At 42.3% G+C, this 22,571-nt stretch overlaps 3 protein-coding genes across 4 annotated transcripts; 2 read left to right on the forward strand and 1 right to left on the reverse strand.

The window, feature by feature from the left end:
- Positions 1–119: 119 nt before the first annotated feature.
- adss1 (adenylosuccinate synthase 1) lies at positions 120–4,178 on the forward strand. Its single transcript, XM_010738243.3, has 13 exons — positions 120–416; positions 1,248–1,350; positions 1,430–1,492; positions 1,588–1,638; positions 1,738–1,804; positions 1,937–2,044; positions 2,135–2,216; positions 2,302–2,428; positions 2,515–2,669; positions 3,216–3,340; positions 3,497–3,594; positions 3,679–3,828; positions 4,005–4,178. Exons 1-13 carry the CDS (start codon positions 228–230, stop codon positions 4,055–4,057), a joined length of 1,371 nt encoding a protein of 456 aa, XP_010736545.1. The 5' UTR covers positions 120–227; the 3' UTR covers positions 4,058–4,178.
- Positions 4,179–4,672: 494 nt separating this feature from the next.
- On the forward strand, positions 4,673–7,953 carry siva1 (SIVA1, apoptosis-inducing factor). The gene is made up of 4 exons (XM_010738244.3): positions 4,673–4,887; positions 5,158–5,331; positions 6,539–6,692; positions 7,740–7,953. The coding sequence occupies exons 1-4, from the start codon at positions 4,767–4,769 to the stop codon at positions 7,786–7,788; spliced, it is 498 nt and encodes a 165-aa protein (XP_010736546.1). The 5' UTR covers positions 4,673–4,766; the 3' UTR covers positions 7,789–7,953.
- Positions 7,954–12,400: 4,447 nt separating this feature from the next.
- zbtb42 (zinc finger and BTB domain containing 42) lies at positions 12,401–19,823 on the reverse strand. 2 transcript variants are annotated; one of them, XM_019275180.2, is made up of 2 exons: positions 19,491–19,823; positions 12,401–18,184 (listed from the first exon to the last, which is right to left on the reverse strand). In XM_019275180.2, the coding sequence occupies exon 2, from the start codon at positions 18,168–18,170 to the stop codon at positions 16,578–16,580; it is 1,593 nt and encodes a 530-aa protein (XP_019130725.1). In that variant the 5' UTR covers positions 18,171–18,184; positions 19,491–19,823; the 3' UTR covers positions 12,401–16,577. The 2 variants fall into 2 exon arrangements, with proteins under 2 accessions (XP_019130725.1, XP_019130723.1); XM_019275178.2 differs by lacking the exon at positions 19,491–19,823 and adding an exon at positions 18,536–19,435.
- Positions 19,824–22,571: the final 2,748 nt, after the last annotated feature.

A 22,571-nucleotide genomic window follows, 5' to 3' on the forward strand; every position in this document is an offset into this window, starting at 1 on the left:
CATGTGTTTAATGCGTTAATCTACCTCCATACATCTCTGTGGCTGCTGAGGAAAAGCTCTTCTCTCGTTGCTTTAACAGCCTTGGAGACAACTTTGCCTGAGCACAGCTACGTACTTGTGCGCGTCTGGCTCTGACATCATCGGCTATGAAGTTACAGATATGGCATTGCCACTCTTGCAGACAGTTTAGTCTCCTTGAGGCGGTCTAGACTACAGCCACCGCCATCATGTCGCTCACCTGGTCGGCTAAAGACCACAAAAACCAGAATCAACCCGCCGCGGTCGGACAGAAGCGATCGCGCAATGACGTGGGGAACAAAGTGACGGTGGTGCTCGGCGCGCAATGGGGAGACGAAGGCAAAGGAAAGGTCGTCGATTTATTGGCGACTGAAGCTGACTTTGTGTGCAGATGTCAGGTAAATGTTTGTGATTTCGGATGAGCATATGCAGGGGCGTGTCTTTGTATTGTTGCTGAATTATTTTTTTTTGCCCCCTCTGAATTCATAACGGCCGAATCTGTCATTTATTGGCTGCGTGGTAGAGCGCAACAGGTGCTCAGGGTGAAAACACTTGGACCTCTGTGATTTCTGGAATAATTGAGATAATATGCTATTTATAAGATGGGAAACCATGCAAAAAAAAACTACATATTGAATATGTGTAGTGCATTTTATCATTTAAATGATGGATTAGGTGGATTGTGGTACTCCAATTTCCAAACGTTACACAGATCTTAAATGCAAAATGCCATTATTTATCATTTAAACGTTGCATTGTATTTGAGATGCATTCAACTTATAATAATAATAACAATAAATTAGAAAACTCTTTTCTCGTTTCTGTCTGATTACATAACCCCCTGGTCAAAAATCAGAGGTCACCCGAGCACGGAGTCACAGTGAAAGCTGCCAACAGTTGCTGTGTTGTACTCTCTCCACTGACAGGACTAGTACCCTGTGTTCTGGACGCTTGAGAGCCCCACCCACGGGCTATAGCGAGGTCACATTCTCAGGGTGGCTTGATATGTGAGAAGGCCAGGTCTTAGCCAGGGGAAACAGATTGGAGGACCCACCAACATCAGCCAAGTCTGTTTAAATTAAGTGCTGGAAAAGTCTGGTGACTTATCGCTGTCTGAAGAGAATAAGATGATATGTGTGATCCGCTGCGTTAACTTGTTCCTGAATTTGATGTGTTGTCATCAAAAGGTTAAACTAAGGTCATGATATGTGCCCTGCTTTGATTTATAGGGTGGCAACAATGCAGGACATACAGTGGTAGTTGATGGCAAGGAGTATGACTTCCACCTTCTCCCCAGTGGAATCATCAACACCAAAAGCATATCACTCATTGGTAATGCCTTTAAGTTTTAGCTTTATAGAAGCAGCCTAGTGCAGTTGAGTCTACATGGTCCTTTTTTCTCTGTCCTTAGGTAATGGAGTGGTCATACATCTACCTGGCTTGTTTGAGGAAGGCGATAAAAATGAGAAGAAAGGTATTTTAAGAAAAAATACAATTCACACTTAATGTACTAATGTGAATTTTGCTGAGTGTATGCTCACATAGGTGTGATTTCTGTTCTCTGACCAGGTCTGAAAGGCTGGGAGAAGAGGCTAATTGTCTCAGACAGAGCTCACATTGGTATGTACAGTGTATGTAGTTGTTTACAGAATTGCGGCCTGCATCAATCATAAATAAGTGTGTGAAGCTTACCTATTTTTTTATTTATTGCCTCTGCAGTGTTTGATTTCCACCAGGTTGTCGATGGCTTACAGGAAACTGAAAGACAAGCACAAGAAGGAAAGAAGTAAGGCTTAGGGAAGGCAAGAGAAGGTTGAGAGTGAGCCAGAATTGCTAACAACAACAGTTAGTACACATGTACATTCACTCCACACATCATTTTACATCCCTTCCTTTTGCTTGTGGTTCATAATAACAGCATTGGAACAACCAAGAAGGGCATTGGACCTGCATACTCCAGCAAAGCATCTCGCACTGGCTTACGTGTGTGTGACCTCCTAGGTGACTTTAAGGACTTCTCTACAAGGTAGGGATCGTGGGAATACAGCAAATAAGGTTATTTTCCAAGACCAATATGATACATGATTCATGATTCATGTATCATATTTCCTATCAGATTCAAGAACCTTGTCCACCAGTATCAATCCATGTACCCATCCTTGACAGTTGATGTTGAGGACCAACTGAAAAAGCTCAAGGTAGGCACTGTCGACTAGTAAGTGATGAATGATTGTCAAAGCCTCCAGGATTAAAAACAAATGCATCTCTTGTTGTTTTGTGCAGGAATATGGTGAAAGATTGCGGCCGATGGTCAGAGACGGGGTCTATTACATGTATGAAGCTCTTCATGGACCTCCAAAGAAAATTCTGGTTGAAGGGGCCAATGCTGCTCTCCTTGACATTGATTTTGGTACGATCAAGAGTGAAACAAATAAGCTTGCATATGTGGTTTTGAAGGAATCCATGTTATAATAACATATAAAATATTTTCTTCAGGCACATATCCTTTTGTGACATCATCAAACTGCACTGTTGGCGGGGCATGCACTGGTCTTGGGATCCCTCCTGTGAATATTGGTGATGTGTTTGGTGTATCAAAGGCCTACACCACCAGAGTGGGAATTGGAGCTTTCCCAACAGAACAACTCAATGTAAGAGCTTGATAATCAGTAAGATTACTGCGGCTATGTCAATTAAATGTTGTCACGTGTCTTCTTTAGATGAAGAATAGACACATGATATGTTATGTAACTTGCTTGAGCTTGACATGTACAGTTTATCATGTGGCTGACACACAATCAGCTGGGCTGCTGGAGGGGAGGGGATTTGAGGGGCTCTGGTGTTGTTCTGTGGCTGAGTGCAGCTGTCAAATTTTGTGAGAGTCGGGCTCAAACACTTTTTACCTCTTATGCAGATCACATGTTCACAGGGATAAATTTAGGGCCAGAGTCCGAGTTCAGGATATATTTACTGTGTAAGCTGGGGTTATGTTACTTGTCACGGGAGCTCATCATAGTGACATAGGTCAAGATGTTAAAACTTTCCCCTGGCCCATGTGATGTTTTATCGTACTCAGTTATATATATATCTATATTTATGTGTGTGTAGTGTACTATATTTTTAGGATTATTAAATGCCTGACATGATTTAAATTCATGATTAATTAAGTGAGCTGTTTTTTTCTCTGTTGACTGCAGGCAGTAGGAGAGCTGCTGCAGACAAGGGGTCATGAGGTGGGTGTAACCACAGGAAGGAAGCGACGTTGCGGCTGGTTGGATCTTGTCATTGTCAAATACGCTCATATGATTAACGGCTTCACCGCGTGAGTGACTAGAACATCAGGTGTTTTGTGGTTGATGTTTTTTTTTTTAACCAGTTGAAGCACATTTGCCCTCCTAGCATAGATTGATTTCAGCACCTTTATGAATTACAATAATGATAAACAGCAAATGTCTTATGACATGTTCCTGTCCAACAGCATTGCTCTGACAAAACTTGACATTCTGGATGTGCTTGATGAAATTAAAGTTGGAGTCGCCTACAAACTCAATGGAAAAAGAATTCCTCATTTCCCAGGTGATGAAATTACATATGTATGAATATGACTCACAAACACATCTGCTTTGTTTGATAACTGATAATAATTTCTTTCAATCATAGCCAACATGGACGTTTTGCACAAAGTGGAGGTCGAGTATGAGACCTTCCCTGGTTGGAAGACGGATACGTCTGCAGCCAGGAAGTGGAACGACCTTCCAGCCAAGGCACAAAACTACATCCGCTTCGTTGAAAACCACATCGGAGTTCCCAGTATGTTTGACACAAAATAACAAACATCATAGTTTTAATTTGCAGTGTGCATGATTTCCATTAGGTGTCACTGTTTCAAATATCAGAAATCAGTCTTTTCCAATATGCATGGACATGACTTTGACAGTTTTGTTAACATTTCTAATCTTTCTCTTTATTTCTGTCTCTCTCTGTAGTCAAGTGGGTCGGTGTTGGAAAGTCCAGAGAGTGCATGATCCAGATGTTCTAAGAGGAAACCTTTAACTCCCCTTGATGGAAGACAACAGTGCATAATGTGGCATCTTTTCATCACCTAAAACCTAGATCATCTCCATTAGTGAATAAACAAAACATCCATGTAAACTTTTGCAGTCAAACGTTCTTTTATTATTATAATTATCAGATTTAAGTGCCAAGCTATGGTTGTGTCACCAATTAAAGCAGATCAAATGTTTTCAAATAAAAGAAACATATCTAAGGTGGGCACTCTGTAGATCATTCATCCGCAAAGTAAACATGATTTGTTGAAGCAATATCCCATAAATCATTCACAGTGTATTTGAACTGGGTTGATCGTTATTTATTTAGTCATTATTAGTTATTTAATTAAAAAAAGATAAAGGCATCCACTTTTTTTAAGTCATGATAAATATGATGAAATACAAAGCACGGATCATTTCACACTTTTCAAATGTTCCAATTATTCATTGAACGCAACAGGAAATTTACTATTTACGACAGACCATGAAGGCAGCACAGTGTGGACGAAGTTTGCCACAGAGCCAAAATCACGTGACAGCAGAGGGACTTATCTGATTGGCTCCGAGGGTTCATGTGACAATAAAGGCTGCGTGTGATTGGCTCCTCGTTTCCTTCCACTTGCATTTTTTTTTCCCGCAACAAACAAGTGTGTGAGTCTGCGGGACCCACGGCGGGAGTTTTTCTTTTTCACAGCCAAAATGACGAAACGAGCTTGTCCTTTCCCGGAAACCTTTTCCTCCCAGTACAAAATACACATCGGGCAGCAGGAGCTGAATAACTACGGAGTGTTTGGGAACAAATATAGGCAAGAAATCTACGGTGAGTTCAAGTCCGCGGACATATCTGTGCGCTAATGTTAGCCGCGTCGTTGCGCACATTTTCTAGCTGAGTTTGCGCAGCAGGCACAAAGTCACATTTGTGCATTATGCTCCTAACCACCGTGTGCTCATTAGTTGAGCCTGAGTTTAAACGCAATGTGACTCTTTATAACAAGGTTTTACTACGACAGAGCAGCCAGTCTGACTTCAGTGCATCGAAAACATCAACCTAATGTCCATTAATTACTTAATGTCACCTTATTTGTTTCAGAAAAGACAAAGAACCTGCTCTTCACCGGTGCCAAGGCTGTGATGGGCACAATATGGACCGGAGAGGAGAGGCCCACCGGACAAGCTGAGACACCTGCATGCAGCCAGGCACTGCTGAGAGGACAGACACTGATAGGACACGACGGGAGACTGACGAGAGCGACCGCTGCACAAGGTAACACTGATGGACAAACTCAACTCTGATTGAGTGACCTCGCAACCAAAGACAGGATCCAGGCGACCATTCATCTGTGTTTCCTATAGTTAAGTCCCAGAAAGGCTTTTAGGTACGCTTCCCCTTCCTGAACACAGTTGGTTGAAGTCCACAGTCTGAAAGAGAGAAGCTCAGCTGGAAAAGAGTAAACACCAAAAATCCAGATATGTGAGGACAGTGACATCTACTGATGAAAGCAGATCAGTGAAGTGGCTTATCTGCAGGAGCCAGCTGGCATGAGCTGTATCCTGATGGAAGGAGCTGCACACAAACAACGAAAGAGCACCTGAAGCAACCTGCTCCTGCCCAGATAAGACTCCAAAAAACTAAACTAAGGATGCAAAGTTAGAACCTTTTTTATGAAAGTAGTCAGCCAGGTTGAGTAAAGCCGACAAAATATAAATCCCAGCGTTTAAACAAGGAGAAATATCATCTCACCTGAGTTTATACATGATGGAAAACATCACGCCAAGATAATTATAAATGCACTTTTATTTATTATGTTGCGGTGACTCTTTGGTCTTGTCCATGATCCTTTTTATTTATTTATTATTAAACTTTTTCTGTGTTTAAAAACTGAATCCAAAATTCGGCTGTAAAGTGTCTCGCAGTAGTTTTAGTACCAAATTTCCACATTGTTTTAATTCCCCCTCCGCAAGAGCTGAGCAAAGAAACTGTTCTGGGGAATCACAAAGACAGATTTCATACTCGAATCATTTTGGAAGAAACCAACCTGATTTATGATCTACTGTATTTGTTTCCAGTATGAAAAGGCGTCATGATTACACTATAAACTGTTTCTATGTGCATGTAAGTGTTGATTAAAGATTGATCAAAAATATCAAGGTATACTTTAACGGAAACAGAAAACATGTCAGTGTTATGTGGTGGTTACATGGCTTCTCCTGAGTTTACTGGGTAACAAAGATCTGGCTTCAACACACACACAAAACAAAATAAATCAAAACAAAGGAAAAATCATTACTTTAATGCACTTGAACTTTTCAAAACAGGACAGCCCAGAGTACAAAAAGTCACTTTACTCAGAGGCCGAAGGCAGGCTGTTGTTTCAGTTCACCCTTTTCACCAGCAGATGCCAGAGTTGTCACAGATTTGTATGTTCAGCGTTCCTGAAGCGTCCCGTATGGATGTCTGCTTTCCGTTTTAGGTGCGACAGTGGCTCAGACAGGCTGCTGCGTTTGTCAGAAGAGCCAGGGGTCCAGGACACCGTGCTCCCAATGTGACCGTCTAGCCTGTTCCTCCTGTACCCGACAGTGCTCCAGCTGCTCCAACTTCTGCTGCTCTGTCTGCACCATCATAGAGTAAGTTGAGAGTTCTTCTTCAGTTTCCCCTGAGAGCTTTAACGTGCTGATGCGAGATGTATTTATAGGTCATCAACAGCAGCCATAGCTGGAGTTAAGAAGTCGACATCAGATTAATTTAAAGGCTGATTGTGACACTGGCAATTGAACAGTCTGTCTGCATCCTCTTCTGCACCTGTATTTGTTATGACTCATTAAAATACATCGTCCTTATCAGCTAAAATATTGGCAATTCAGTGCATCCCCAGCTGTAATCCAGCTGCAGTGGGTGTTTTTTCTAGTCGACCCAGCTTCAAAGTATCAGATCCCTTTTAAACTCAGGCCATGCATGTTAAGGTTAATTAGTTGTCACATGGAAAATCACTTGCAGTGTTATTAAAGACATGTTTATATGAGCTGTGCGGTGCAAGCTGTTTCTCATCTGTTCTGTGAAAGACATTCCACTTGTGCTTGTACGACGGGTAAACTCTGAACTGCAGACAGCACTACTGTAGGATTGTGTGCACCACTGGACCAAAAGATCCTCTAGATTTATTGTATTTTAACCTAAAGAAAATTAGATACTTAGGTAGCTTACAGACCAGCTCAAACCATGCTCCCCACTCAACCCTGAATCTTGCTGGATTCTGTTAAGTTGCAAACAGAGCTCTAAAAGTGAATTTGCTGGATGTTAAGACATCAAAAATCAATGAAAGCAGGAAGCAAAATATCTGCTTATTCATCTTTTGAGAACGAAGAAGCAAACTACACACTTTTACAGCCACCCTTTAAGCGAACAGAGTGAGTATTTGATGCTTAATAGAAGTCCAAGAACCTTTTTGTACAACAGATAACAAACAAGCACTCTGTTAAAGAAAAGTTAAAATTAAAATGTACGTTTTTAAAGATGTTTCAAGCCTTGTCGACCTTCACATCATATTTTGCAGCTGTAGCTAAGGTGTAAAAGCAGGTCAGCCTTTTAAAAGAAGACTCTGAAATCCAAACTGCATACAGAAAAATATGTTGTTTAATATTTGTGTTGTAATATTGTCTTTTTTTTCTCCACAGTTACAGTGGGCCATATGAAGAAGTACTGTGCTGCAGTTGCTCAACGTAAAAGACCGAAGGAGAGCTCAGGAGTTTATGTCGTCACCTCACATGAAATATTACTAAGACTGCATTTTACACCTGTGATATTTTTTTAATGTTTTCTTGTATATATGTATTGCATTCCTGAAATAAGTAACTGAAATAAACTTGAACACATTTGTATACAGTTAAATGTTGTGCTCCTCTCATTGATGCGGTCACAGTGTGCATTTTACTTAAACATACAGTTAAGTTAAGTAACTGAGTAATACAAGAATCAATGGGATGTCTGAAAGGCTGCTAATTAGCTAAAAGGTGACCCAACCACAGTCCTGTGTTGCAGATGCATCAGTAGATGGCAGCACATGTCAAGGACTCAGCTGAGAGATGAGTTCCTTTCGGACTGAACCATATAATTATACACAAACCCAGCTTCCTCACTGGATGAACACATTTATCTCACTATGCCAGAAGAAGCACATTTTCCACCTTTGAGACAAAGTGTAAAAGTTTTAGCTCTGCTTGGCAACTAAAATAAAATTCCAATCTAGCTTGTCTGCACTGACCTTGAGAATCTGCTATCAAATGTGTTAAAACACGCAGAACCAGGGCTTTGCAGCAGACTATTTGGCTACGATTATCCCTGCTGGACATGACCTTGAGATGCAGTCATCACTTTCTCTTGGCTGCGGCTCGTCACTGATGATGACTGGTTTCAGGGTCAGGTATTGTACGCTCTTGAGTAATTGTTCTTGGTGGCAGAAGTCCTCAGCTCTGCTTTATAGAAATCAATCACATGACTCGGTCTTATAGATATTAGCTTGGATGAGTGCACTTCCTGGAGCTTATTGCAAATGCGCCTATGAGCTGTTGAGTCACATCCCCTGCTCAGCGGGCCAGTTGTGGCTCCGGTCTTTGGGGAGCTCTGCAGTTGGTGTCCGCGAGCACTGCTTGATTTCTGGCTGAGTGAACAGGCAGCTGCTGGCAAACAAGGCGTCAAGTTGTCTGCACATTTCTTGATAAGGCTTTAAGGAAATCAGAGGTGGACAAAAAAAAAACACTTCACAGGAAGACATTCACTCTTTGAGTTGCAAATCTCGGCCATTGACTCTTGAAATCCAACAGACATGTCCATAACTATGAAGCTTGTGGAGCCACTTGTTTGTTATAGTTACACTTTTATGACATGTAGAGCTGGAATGATCAACAGGAAATGATTTGACAACAAATTTATTGGTTCAAGTCCTTTATTGAGGAAAAATATGTTGGCTATTCACCTGCTTCTCAGTTGTAGTAAAAGAATAATTTTTCTCAGAGTAAAGTGAATATCTTTGGAGTTTGGATTGTTGGTCAAACAGCACAAGGAGTTTGAGGACGTCTTTGAACTTTCTTTGATAATTTTGTAATTTTTTTAGACAAATTGATTATTAAAAACTGATTAATAATATAAAAAAACAATCAGTTGAAGGTCTAAAAAGAAGAAGATTAGAAAAAGAGCTTCTTAAAACACCCCAGAAGTTAAATAAAGTGATTCTAACAATAATAACACATTCAAATTGTTTTTCCCAAATGTATTTATTTCTCTTTCACTTTTGATATTATGTCAAATCAACAAGTAACCCACAGTGTGTCATACTTACTCATAACCCCTAACAACTCATATGTTGAAATTACTAGTAAAGGTTTGAAATGTCTACTGATCTATCTCCTCTGTCTAATTTCATCTGTGATACCAGGATTCGAAACCTTTTTCTTTTATAGAGCTGAGAGTGAGCTAAACTGTGTTCTTTTGTTGAATATACCCCAATACGTCTGTTTTACTTTTTGTATGAGAATGAGATTTTAATATAAAAGAGAAAAGAAATTTAATCCTGGTCTCTTCTCTCCACCAATGTCCTCCTTGACCGTCCTTTATGACCCAAGAGAGGAGTTTGTTTTAATCAGAAGAGTAACACTGTTAGGAATTATGAGTCAGATTGACCCCAAATATCTGAAGCCCTGTTTCAACCACCAAAAAAAAAAATCACATTATTGTCCCTTTTTTTTCAGCCAACTTCCTGTGATCCATCGCATCAAACATTCCTTTAGTGAACTAGTAACCAGAAGAAACAGAGTAATACAATGAATGACCGTGAAGGAAAGAATGTCATCTGCAAAGAATACAACTTTATGAATCATCCTCTGTTCATTTTGTTTAATCTCTGCTATTTCCTCTTAATGCAAGTAGTATTGGTTATACAATATGTCTCCACTGTCTTTTCTCTCTTCCATATCTGACAGATAAGACATTCACCATATTCATTGTTAATTTATTAGAAGGAAGCAGCCCAACACTCTCTGTTAACCCCATAATGATGTGATGTGTTTATATACCTTCAAAACAAGAGAGTGCAGCTGTCAAGGTTTTCAGCACATCCCCATCTATGACACCCAAAGAGGTTGAAAAAAAAAAAGTCACAGTGTGCTTAACACCCCCCCTCGACTCCCAAACCACTACACGAATGGACCTTTACGAATGGCCCTTCTTCGTGGTACATGTATGGCTGGGCTGCAGAGGAGAAGGGGGCCACATAATCACCCACAGAGCTCCAGACAGGACCAACTGCAGTCGGCCAGCGGGAGCACGTGGCTTTGTCTTTCACCCATTCTTTCGGGGACCAGCTGTGGTCTGAGTGTGGCGAGCGTCGAGCCCAATGATGCTGCTGCTATAAATATGCGTCAACGAGTGTGAGTAAGTGACAGCTGTACAGTGGACCAAGGACACACTGTCTTGGCACTGTCAGGGCGAGCCACTCCAAAAAAGGCAAACCCATTGTGGGACCACTAGTTGATATGTATTTATGCACTTGTAAGCAGTTGATATGTGGTCTATAGAGTTCAGATTAAAACTTAAGCTTAAATATTTCTTCAATTGGTAATTTAGTCTCACAAGTGTCACAATTGTAAATATGTTTTTTTTTTTATTATTCTGAGGCGCGATGTGATTTGGATTTTCTGAAAGTCAAAAGAATGGCTCCTCTAAAATTAAGTGGATGATAACCATATGCATGCGGAGAGAGAAAGAGAAATCTACCCATGCGTATGTGTGTGTGTGTGCATTGTCTGTACACAAGTGCATGTGTGACTGTGTTTGTGTGCCCTTTTCAAGTGTGACCACCTGTCTTTTGTTAAGAAATAAATAAATAAACACAGGCCACACCAGCTGTCCCTGGCAGTCCGTCCCTTCAGAGGTCAAGGGCTCCCACCGCTGGCCTTGTTGAGGTGGTGGACACTTACAACTTTCCTCTCAACTTCTCTCAAGTACCTTTAAACACACACACACACACACACACACACACACACAACCACTCACAGCCAAATGAGCCAGGCTTTGAGCCTCGGAGAGGAATGTTTTATTACACCATCGAGTTACACTGCACATATCCCAGCTCGTCACCCTGCAGCTAAGCCCTATCACATGGCCCCTACTTTCCATGTGAAGGTTTTGGTCCATAAGAATTACACACAGACACACACACACACACACACAAGGCAGGCAGGCAGGCTAAACCCTGGATCCCGTTAGGCAGATGTGAGATGTTGGTGCCAATGAGCGCTCTGAGGCCTGCTGCTGTGGATGTTTACAGTGTGAGGTGGCCGCAGCATTGCAGAGGGCCCTTATTTACTGTGAGCTGGCTGTGGCTGTTCGGGGTGTTTATGAATGATCTTGGGAGGACATTGTTTTCTTTATGTTGGAAGCTGCCTGGCTAGCGCCGCTGTGTCGTCTGTTTGTGCATAAAGTACGTGCTGGGGAGCAAAGCCAGACAATAGCCTGGCTGAGCTACTACCCACACACACAATGGAGTGGTGGGATGAGGCCGAGATTTGGGGCCATGGTTTTGGGGGCTGTGGGGGTGGAGGTAGGATAAATGGGGGCAGGGGGTAGTTGGATGCGGCCCTTGTCTATATGGCGTTCCCAGAATGGGTGAGCTGGGATTGGGGGGAGGGTGGTGGGAACCGGAGCACATCCCCATTGGGATCACGTAGCAGAGCAGCTGGATTTCTTTCATGGTGCAGCGGGGAAATAATTAAAAGTTCTCGCCATTGAAATTGGCCAGTGAATTGGCATTGAGTTCCTCAAGTAGACACATATTTGGTATGTGTTTGTTTACTTACAAATAAATGTGTGTGTGTGTTTAGACTGCTGTAGCAGATATAATCTTAGTTTCAGCAATAATTACACAACAAAGTCAACTAGCTTTGTTATTCCAGGTTTATCTCCTTTGGAGAGTATTGGCAACAGGTCAGGAACAATGGGAGCCCATCTTGAAATTGTTTCGTCCTTGAGCTCAGTTTATGGTTTCAGATGGATCGAGTCTGTAAGACCAGCAGTATTATCACATTCTGTTGTCTCTGTACACATTGCAGTGCTTCCCACACACACCGTCTGGCTGATTGTTGCTGCTGTGTGTCAGACGAGGACTCCTCTGTAACGTCCTTTTGTTGTTAGTGAATCAGAGTCTATTTTTACTCATTAAATTCAAAGCTCGTCTTTATGCTGCTTACCCAAATTGTTTTGTCTGAAATTGATATATTGACTGGTGTGAGAACGAGTGTGACAGTGCAAATCTAGCGAATGAATCAAAATCCACACAAAGAAAGAAAGTTGTTCCATTTAATTCTATGCATAATCTTAAGAAAGACCTAAATCAAGATTGTCACATTTCCACAGCACACACACACAAGCACACTCCAGAAGCGCAAACAAGGAAAATGCACATACAGTTATAGATCAAAGTAAATTGCCTCAAATATCTAAGCAATGTCAATTCTGCATAAAGATTGTCCTCTAATCTCTACACCACTAACACTGAATCAATTGATTACTATAAAATATACCTTTCTTATTAAAAAATTATATTAAATTCTAATGGCACTTCTACAAATTCTATTAAAAAGATTTTCGTTTAACATTTAGAATTTTTTTTTCCTCTTTTTTTTTTAAACCAAATTAAAACTGAGACAGTCAAATGTTGCACAAGAAGCAAATGCAATAATAAATATTTCTCATGATTATACACAATTTCACAGTTGTAACCTGCAGAGGACAAAAATTCCAGTATCAGTAAAGTCGTTTTTTTTTTTTTTTTAGACTTAAAGATCATACAGCATAAGTTAGGCAAACATGGCCCTCGATCAAGAGTAGCGCTGTTTCCATAGAAGTCAACAATCAACATCTCAGTGTTTCACATTCAACAGTGACATTAACTAAGGACTGGACTGTTAGTTCCCAGTAGTATTGGCTACTAAAAGCCAAATCACAAAAATGCTTGTCTTCAGTTGAACACATCCACAACAGATTTATTCACAGAAACAAACAAACAAAAAAAAAAAAGGTCAAATAAATCTCAGAAAATGTAATCTCTCGCAAAGCAGCAAAAAATAAACGGACTTCAAACTTTGAGTTTGTCTGATTTAACATTTTGATATGATAGAAAAAAACAAACAGGAACAACAGTTCAGCGGGCCGCTGTTGCTGTGATGTGAACTTTACCACCGCAGTCGAGGGCAAAAATGTACAATATAGAAAAAGGGCTTCTCCAGATGCAACACCTATTCGTGTGTCTACAAGGCACATTTGGTGATCATCTTGGAGGTATAAATAAAGACTGCAAACAATAAAAAGAAACAATTCTTCACATATCGTTAGTTTTTCTATGTCTGTACACATGTACATTAGAGAATTAAGCAATTTAATTTGCACCACATAAGAAATGTTCCTTTAAAAAACTGAAACAAGTGACCAAATCTACATTCCTGTGTTCTGATTGAAATATACATTAACACTACACAAAATCTGAAATATACCTATCGTTCTGACGGCTAACCGAAGCGTTTAAACTCATGCGAACAACGGGAGTGTTTGTGCAAGTAAACAGGGAGCCAAATCCCATTTCTAGTCAAATTACACACAAGCCTCATTCACGGGAATGAAAACAGATTGCAGTAATTGTGAGAGAAATGGTCTGATTCCTTCTTGACTTGGGCCTCCTCCGTTTACAAAATCCTGACAAACAACTGCAAATGCTGAGAAATCACATGTGAACTAATTTCTGTGTCCTGAAAGAAGTCTTGGTGATAACCATAAATGAAAAAAGAAAACAAAAAAAACACCTTAGGGTGTGTATGCTGAAATGGACAGGTATTCAGCACCTCTATGTGACCTCTGTCATCACAGTTGCCAGACATTATTGTTAATCTCAACAATCTTTCTAAATCAAGCACATGGAAAAACAATACTCTGATTATTCTGATATTCTCTTGATAGATGTGCAATCAAATCTTCGTGGTATCTCCTCCATGTAGAGGAACAATGAAGCATTTATCTACTGCATGTTGGTATGGGTGGGGGGGGGGCTGTTCTTTGATGCCTCCAAACAATACACCTGTTTACAGTGTCCTTGGTCTCCCTTTGCTAAATACATTTCTCACATTCCAATGGCTCCATTCAATACAGAAAAGTGCAAAGAGAGACTTGCGCTGCCTTTTCTCCCCACAGCTAGAAGGGAGATACACAATGATCCCTTGAGAACTACCTGGGACTTGGTGTTGCGGGGGCCTTGGGTGGGGGACAATGCCTGTATTGTCTAATTTCTATAGGTGGCCAATGCCGTATCAGTGTGGCTGTGCTTGTGAACAACTGTCTCCAGTGGCAGAACAGCACTCAGAGAGGTATTAACTGTTCTGATTCGTAGTGAGTCCGATCGAGTCTTGAATATGGAAAAGGAACTCCCTTGGGAAGACGCTTGGACACTTTTTTAAGAGACTGCAGCCTTAATAAGACACCTGACTATCTCCACCTTACATGTGTTGTAACACGTAAAAACAAACAGTTTGATAAATAGAATATATATTTACATTAAATATACATATAGTAAGAAATAGCAGCCTAGACAATAGTGTTGAAACTATATGCATGCTAAAAACAAGTGCTTCTCTATGTTTCATGTGACAAATCTTGAATACTCCGCAGACATTTCTACAACGGTATATTAAAATACAATTACAGTAACTCGATTTGCACAGAGAAAATGAACAGACAGCCCCAATACCAGTTAATGAGTACCAAGATCGCTAGGCAAGACATGATGTCTTTCAAGCTTATAGAAATAAGGACTACACCTACAGTAAACCCTGAACCAAGTCAAACTAATAAATAAATTCTGATCAAGTCTTCTCAGGACAGATTAGACAAATATCATGAACTTTTAGTGCTTAACGGCCCAGTCCATATAGCATTGATGTGAACAGACACACACAAAAAAAACCATCTCCTCAAGGGCAGCATCACTAAAGGCTCCAACTTCATCAGTAGTAACTTCCACATGTACAGTAAGAAGATATGATAATGTGAAAAGGTTAATTCAAAGAAAGAAAAGTCAGTAGATTGGGCTGAATGGCACATGGAGCACAGTTTTGATCAACAAACGGCGCTGACACCAGACAAAGTACTTAATATCCACCTGTCTCCCTCTGTCCCCTCCCTGCCTGCCGAGGATTTGCCCTAAACACCGCATCAGTGTACCCTTTATGCCATACCAGGAAATAAAAAGGTAATTTGCTTTTAACGCAAACAAGTCAATAAACATTTAATTGACAAGAGCTTGATGTACATACTTTTATTACATTCTTCTAAATGATTTAATTAAAGGACACTCATGGATCATTTGGCATTCCAGAGTAGACAATTACCTTTGTTACCACCTGGTATGTGGAGTGTAATCCAGATTTTTTTTTTTTTTAAAAGGCTGAAAACTCGCTGAATTTCACAAGAAGGCATGGCGATGTATCTCCTTCTTGTTTGAGTAAGTACACGAGGTGAAGTGTTAAGAATTTCAGTAGGCACCAGTGTTACAGGCATTAGCTTTTAACTACTCCCCACCACTCTTCTGATTATACAACTTCCTTTTAAGTAGCAATCAGAAGGCCATTCCATCAATATGTGCTCACTCACATTAGAAACCAAAGAGCTCTCCCCAAGGCAAAAAAAAAAAAAAAGATATAGAAATATGGTGATATGATGGTCTGCTTGCTTGCCTTATAAACAACATAGAACTGTAACCAACTTCATTTCAACCAAACAAAAAAAAAATTCTACTTCAATGAAAAAAATAATTACACTTCCAGTAGTCCGACTTCATTAGTTTTGCTGCCTTATGATAGTTTACTTGTTAAGGACTAAACAAATCCCAAAAAATAAATAATATAATAATATAATAATGTAGGAGTTAAAAAAAAGAAATCATATATTGCTACTCACGGACGGTTCTGATCTCCCATGTGCACAGATAAAGACTCACTCGCTCTAACGATTGTATTAACATAGGTTAGCAATAGCTACCACCCATTTCCCCATAGGGTATGAATATGGGATGCTTTAGGCAAATATACTCCTCAAATAAACTCAACAGATTGACACAAACAAGACAAAAACAAACAAGTGCATCATCTAAATTTGTTCACCTTCGTCCACACAGATCCAGCTCAAGTGTCACAGCACCCATGTTTATCGGAAAAGCCTGTGCACCTTCAGACCCGCCTGCCTCTGACCATCACGTATGCCTGTCCTGCACACAAAACAGCTCCAGTTTTTAAAAGTTGCTACATCTTTAACTCGAGAAATGCCACATGGGGTAGAATCCATAAGATATGTCTCCAACAAACTGCCAACAAGTGTATAGTAATGGGAAAATTGTTCTAGTAGTAGTAGTAGTAGTAGTATTATTCAGTATATGAAAAGACATTCTGTCTTAGGTCATGGCACTGCTGAGAGGTGGTTTATCCAATGGCGAGAGTCTTGACAAGGCCACAGTGAAACTTCCTGATGTGGCGGTAGAGGTCCCCAGACTGGGTGAAGCGCCGTTCGCACCACTTACAAGCATGAGGCTTCTCACGTGTGTGGACTACAGCATGCCGACTCAAGTTATGGGAGTACTGGAAGCTCTTGCCACACTGGCCACATGTGTATGGCTTCTCACCAGAGTGTGTGCGCTCGTGGCGCTTAAGGGTGTACATGCAGGAGAAGGTCTTGTTGCACTGCATGCAGGTGGGGACCGAGCCGTCGGGGGACAACTTGGAGCGGGCGCCGTCCTTCTCGCGGAAGTGTGAGCTGAGGTGCAGTTGCAGCACGTGGGGGCTGGGGAAGACTTTACTGCAGAGGGGGCACACACACACCTGTTGCCCAGGGGGCAGGAGCACCCCGCTGGATGTTGAGATGTCTGAAGAGGCCAAGTCGTCCTCCTCCTCCTCCTCGCTGTCCCCCAGCAGCCGACCCCTCCTCTCCTCTACCTCCCGGCCTGGAGCGCCCTCCCTCCCTCTGCAGGCCTCCCCCTCCTCGTCCATCAGGTCCTCCTCCTGGGAGAGCAGGGCGGCTGTGGAGCCGTTGTTGCCTGGGAAGAGGGCAGCGAACCCTGTCACCACTGAGCTCCTGGCACTATTCCCAAAGCGCTGGCTCTCAGGGCTCATCGGCTCACTGTCCTCCTGCTCTGACAGCAAGTCGTGTTCGTCTTTAACAAGTGGCTCAGTGCCCTGCTGCTGGCTGTCGAGGGCCAGCTGTCCCGAGACGTAGGAGGGGTGTAAGGGATCTCTGCTAGACAGAGGCTTGAAAGACAAATCCAGTGCACAGTCCATGTCATCTGAAGCCCGGGACCTCTGGGACAGCGATACGGTGGAACTACTGACATCAGCTTTTGTTTTTCCAGCTGTTTGGACACAGGGCTCGGCCTCTGCTGACACATAATTGACACCTACAAGGTCCGGGGACCTGCCAGAGTGACCGTTTGCCTTCTGCCTGGTCTGTGTAGACCTATCACAATCTGTGACAGCCAGCCTGACTTCGCTGTTGTCCATGTCAAACTCTTCTGCCGGGGGGGCCCTGTGTAACCCCTGAGACGGTGTCTGTGGCTGTCGCCGGATGAGCTTACTGTGCAGCTCGCTGTCTGAAGAATTTTCCCTGTCCAAGCAGCTGAGTCCCAAACTCTCACTCATCTTTTCATCCAGACAGGAGAGTTCCTTATCTTTGAGCTTGCCTTTACACACTTTCACTATATCATACATGTGGAGGTAACTGGCTGCTGCCAGGACATCCTCCACCGGGAGAGTGCTGAATTCCAACTTCCCCTCATACATAAATTCAAGGAGCAGACTGAAAGCCGGGGCTGTCACAATGTCACTGTTGAGATGCACAACGTCCCTTTTGTCCAGCTGGTCCCTGTAGAAGAGATGGAAGTACATGCTGCAGGAGGCCAGCACGGCTCTGTGCGCTTTGAATCGAGCCTCCCCGACAAGAACAGTGCAGTCACAGAGGAAACCTTGGTGACGCTGCTGACTCAGACACTGCAGCAACTGGCGGCTATGGTCTGGGAACTCCATTCTTCCTTCATAACCTGGCGAAAAACAGGAAAAACAGGATACTGGATAAACGAAATGAAGCCATTTAGAGCGCACAGCGGAGCTGCCGTACGCCGCGTATCAGAGGCGAACACCAAGTCACCAAAAGCGAGAAAATGTGAGGAATTACTTAAGCCAAATAACACAAATTATTTTTTTAAAAGTATGAGCAAACATATACGATCCTAAACCTGTCGAGTTTTAAAATACAACTTCATGAAATCTTTCACAGCTTGATTAAAAAAAAGAGACCAAAAAGGTCTACATCAATAACTTTATCCAACTTGAGAACATAAATCCTACATTCTTTCCAGTGGTGCAGGATACGCTACGCTGCGCTCACCCACCCATGTATCACGGTGTAAACGCGACCAACTCTCCCAAAGATTATCCGAAGTACAGTCCCGGTTTTGTGGTAGTCAGCCTACTTCTTGAGCTTCTCCCCCCCCAACAAAAAAAAAAATATTTGCGAAAAGTGGCGCACCGGCGCGTTTTATCCAAAACGCACGCGAAACAGCGGTGTTTACAGAACACGCAAGTGGGACTGGGAATGAAACCACTGGTCCATCGGGTGGAAGTGAAAAAAATAAGACCAGTGCAGAGTGAGTAAACTGGTGCTCTGTTTGCTAATTACACTGCAAGCTGTGGAGTCAGCTGCTCTGACATCACCGCAATGGAAACGCTACCTCCAGCTGTGCTCCCCTTTATGCCATATGTTAACTCTGGGCTCCGCAGTCCGAATAAGACACACAACTTGTAAAAAAAGAAAAGAGAAGAGAGCAGATTTATAAAGTGTTTAACTCTTTTAATCGAGTAGTTTATCACACACACCCCAAAAAAACAAAAACAAAAAAAAACGACAGTCGCGGATGAGAATAAAACCCTTTGTGGCCCTTTTACGCACTCATGAGACACGCGCACAACTGTGAAATATTTGCTTAAAATGGGTTAATTCAAAACAGCAAAAGAGACAGATGGTCAGAAACTAAAGTGAATTTGATATTAAAGTTGGATGCAGCCGAGAAAGATGCACATAAGTAATCATTTTGCGCGCATTAGTACTATTTTCTTTTTTAAAGAAAAGTGTTAAGTAGGAGACCGGAGAGCCCGAGGCGCAGTAAACCGAGCTCCATGTCCGTGTTGGGAAACGCATTGCTGGGAGCCTTTTAAACAGCAGAGGAACTCGCAGCAAAGCCAACTGCGCTGAACGAAGCGGCGAGGGGACACACACACATACACACACACATACACACACACTCTTTTAACTTTCGCTTTCCGAAGCACAAAAAACGCCGTACTTACATTTAACTTCCGCCCACTTCGTCGTGTTCTCTCCTTAGAAGCCCCGATGTCTGATCATGATGTGCGGCCAGATGTTCGCTTCTCCTTGTCGTTTCTTGAGCTTCGCAGTCCGACCCTGGCAAGGCAGGCTGCACTCAGCGCTGCTGTGTGTCAAGCAGGTTGATAATGGCACAAGTCTCGCGATAACGCGCAGGGCCACAATAAGTTCTGTACTACTCCGTGAATTCACACAGCGGCAGCAAGTAGCAGAGGAGTACACTGGGAACATCAATTGGCTGTCTTATTAAAACACCTGTCCCACCCCAGTGGGGAGGGAGAGGAGGAGGAGGAGGAGGAGGAGGGGGAGGAGGGGGACTTTTAGTGTGATAAATCCCGAAGTGTGGCAGCAGTTGTTGATGAGTGACACAAACACAGAGAGTGTCAGAGTAAGACTTTTTTTCCCCTTCTTCTTCTTCTTTTTTTTTTTTTTGGTAATATATGGCTTCAATTAGACATGGGGAATTCCACAACTGTTCTTTTCTATCCACGATCTGTTTGAAGATAATGGGATTTAAAAAGTTCAAATCCAGAATGTAAATTTGATTTGACTCCCAAAAAAAAAAAAAAATGTTGCCTGTGTTGTTTATGCGGATGAAAGGAACACTTTTTGTTCGCACATCATCTGTGAAAGTATCGCACACGGATACAAAGAATTATAAATCATGCTTTGTGATTTGGAGGGTCAGTGGACTATTGGGAACTTTTAAGGGCTGTTTGTCTCTAATCCCTGCTTTGGGGTTGTGGAATTCCCTGGCACCACACCATCCAGTGCTTTTGTTTTCCCAGACCACACCAGGTCCTGGCTGTGATTTATTTGGCCTAAATTGTCTTAAGACAGGAATTTATGTGGGCTACGTTTGAGGAAGAAGAAAAAAAAAAAGTCACAAATTTGTATTAAAAAGGAAAACAAAAACACTCTCCGGAGTCTGTTCTGTAATTGTTAAAACTAGAGATGGTGGCACAGTGGAGAAACAGGGGCTTGAGGTTGCAGCTGCTCATCTCGTGCCCCCCTCCTCCTCTTCCTCCTCCTCCTGTCCCTCCCTGTGCTCCCCCAACTGCTTCAGTCACCTTTGCCCTGTGTTCCAGCTGCCGTGTGTTTTGAAAGGGCCATTTGCAGCTCCTCACAGCCTCCTGACACAGAGGGGAATGAGCAATGTGACGGGAGGCGGCAGCCACTGGTCGGAAGGGGCCACCAGCTAAATTCTTATCCACTTACTGCTTTATTCCATTTTTAGTCCGGCTGTTACAGAGGGTGGATATGTGTTCTCTCTCCAGATGAACATAAGCAAGACAGTGTCATGCTCCCCAAATTAAAAGAAACGCTTTCTCCAAGAGAAACAAAATGATGAATAACATCTTACTTTTGACAAAACACCAGTAAACTAACTGTTTATACTGAAGCATCAGATGTGTGTGTGCCACATGAAAAACAATTTACCATTCAGCACTGACACACACACACACACTATCCATGCAGGAGCAGCGATGTGGATAAGAATAGGAGCAGTGGCCCTGTGTTTCCCTGGCCCTGGCAAACGTAGGCGCCCAGAAGAGGAGGGGTGTGTGTTCACAGGGCAAGACAAAGCAGTGGTTGTGCCTGGGGACCGTGGCCTCAGAGAGAGAGGCTCGGCACGGTGAAGGTTCTCACACACACAGAAAAAAAGATAGAGAAAGAGAGACGGAGAGAGAGAGGGAGAGAGAATGGGAGTGGGAGAGTGGGGGAGCGGGGAGAGAGAGAGAACACTTCCTGGAGGTTCTTTCTTCCTCTCTGCAATCATCAATGGCATTCTCCCCCTGACCCACTCCTCTCACAGACAAACAAAAGACCCCGCATTCCAGTGTAGCCTGACCGGCCAACCAGCCACATCGCTCTCCCCACTGGACCAAAGCCTCACCATAGGGGTGGGCTTGAGCTGTGTGGTAGATATCTGTCTGAGGAGACTTTTAAAGCATCCGTATGCATTAATAATCATCTTTAAACAGCTCTCACATTTTACATTTTCCCATGAGCAGCAGTGATATTTCACTGATCCACTACTGTGTGTACCAGCTTTATTTCTCCAGAAATACACTTTTTCTTATATACAGCTGCACCGTTCAATTAGATTTATGTACTAAACATAACTAACAACATAAATTTAACATATCTGTGAGAAGCTTGGGACCTTAAAAAAGGATGTAAGAAATAAAGTTTAGTGAGTTTGAACAATATTTGGGTGCACAGCATGATGTTAGAATGACAGACAGTCAGTTGGATTTAATCTTCAAGTGGAGAAGAAGATTAACTTTATTTACGCAAATATAATTTATTGTACTGTTCCATACTCACCCCATTTATACATCATTTTACAACTGTTGGACTACTTCGCACACTTACTGTACAGTCTGTGTCATTTTTATACTTATTTATTGTTGTATTTATCCAAATGCCGCCCTCCCTCCTTCTTTGTATTATCCTGTTTAAACTTTAAACTTTTTTCCTCATCTGAATTGATGGTCTAAAAACACAGTAGATTGTAAAGACTCGGTGCTAACGTATGGTCATCTTAGAGGACATCAAGCTGGGAAATACAATGCAGCAAACTCTCTGTGCATCTGGCATTAAATCTTTGAATTTGTAGGCAAAGCAGTACAACAGGTGGATAATACGTCGTGGAAAATAATGTGACAGTTGTAGCAACATTGCACTGCAGTTGCCGGGAGATGCTGTATTGGTCAGACCCCCCACTACTTCCTCCCTATTATGGCCCTCCTGCCCTTCTGTGTCTAATTGTTGCTACCACATGTTATCTATTCTCCCTCAACAGCCCATTAAGTTCGGTTCTGTTTGTTATGTTCTGAGCAGATACTGCAAGCAGACAAGAAAGTAGATCAGATTTGTCTTTGACAGGAAAGACACTATTAACTCACGTTGACTCTTTGATCCTGTTACTTTTGCTTTGAACCTGCAAAACAACAGGGTAGACATTCCCATCATTGGACCGGAGACAGTCGAGAGGGAGACGGAGGAGGTGGAGGAGGAGGAGGAGGAGGAGGAGGAGC

The sequence above is a fragment of the Larimichthys crocea genome, chromosome XXIV (assembly GCF_000972845.2).
Source record: "Larimichthys crocea isolate SSNF chromosome XXIV, L_crocea_2.0, whole genome shotgun sequence".
Taxonomy (NCBI): domain Eukaryota; kingdom Metazoa; phylum Chordata; class Actinopteri; family Sciaenidae; genus Larimichthys; species Larimichthys crocea.

Bases quoted from the DNA above. Each gene is read 5' to 3' on its own strand.
- adss1 (XM_010738243.3), top strand. From the start codon at position 228: ATGTCGCTCACCTGGTCGGCTAAAGACCACAAAAACCAGAATCAACCC. The intron at 2,217-2,301 runs GTAGGCACTGTC...TGTTTTGTGCAG, and splicing joins ACCAACTGAAAAAGCTCAAG to GAATATGGTGAAAGATTGCG. The intron at 2,429-2,514 runs GTACGATCAAGA...TATTTTCTTCAG, and splicing joins TCTCCTTGACATTGATTTTG to GCACATATCCTTTTGTGACA.
- siva1 (XM_010738244.3), top strand. From the start codon at position 4,767: ATGACGAAACGAGCTTGTCCTTTCCCGGAAACCTTTTCCTCCCAGTAC. The intron at 4,888-5,157 runs GTGAGTTCAAGT...TATTTGTTTCAG, and splicing joins ATATAGGCAAGAAATCTACG to AAAAGACAAAGAACCTGCTC. The intron at 6,693-7,739 runs GTAAGTTGAGAG...TTTTCTCCACAG, and splicing joins TCTGTCTGCACCATCATAGA to TTACAGTGGGCCATATGAAG.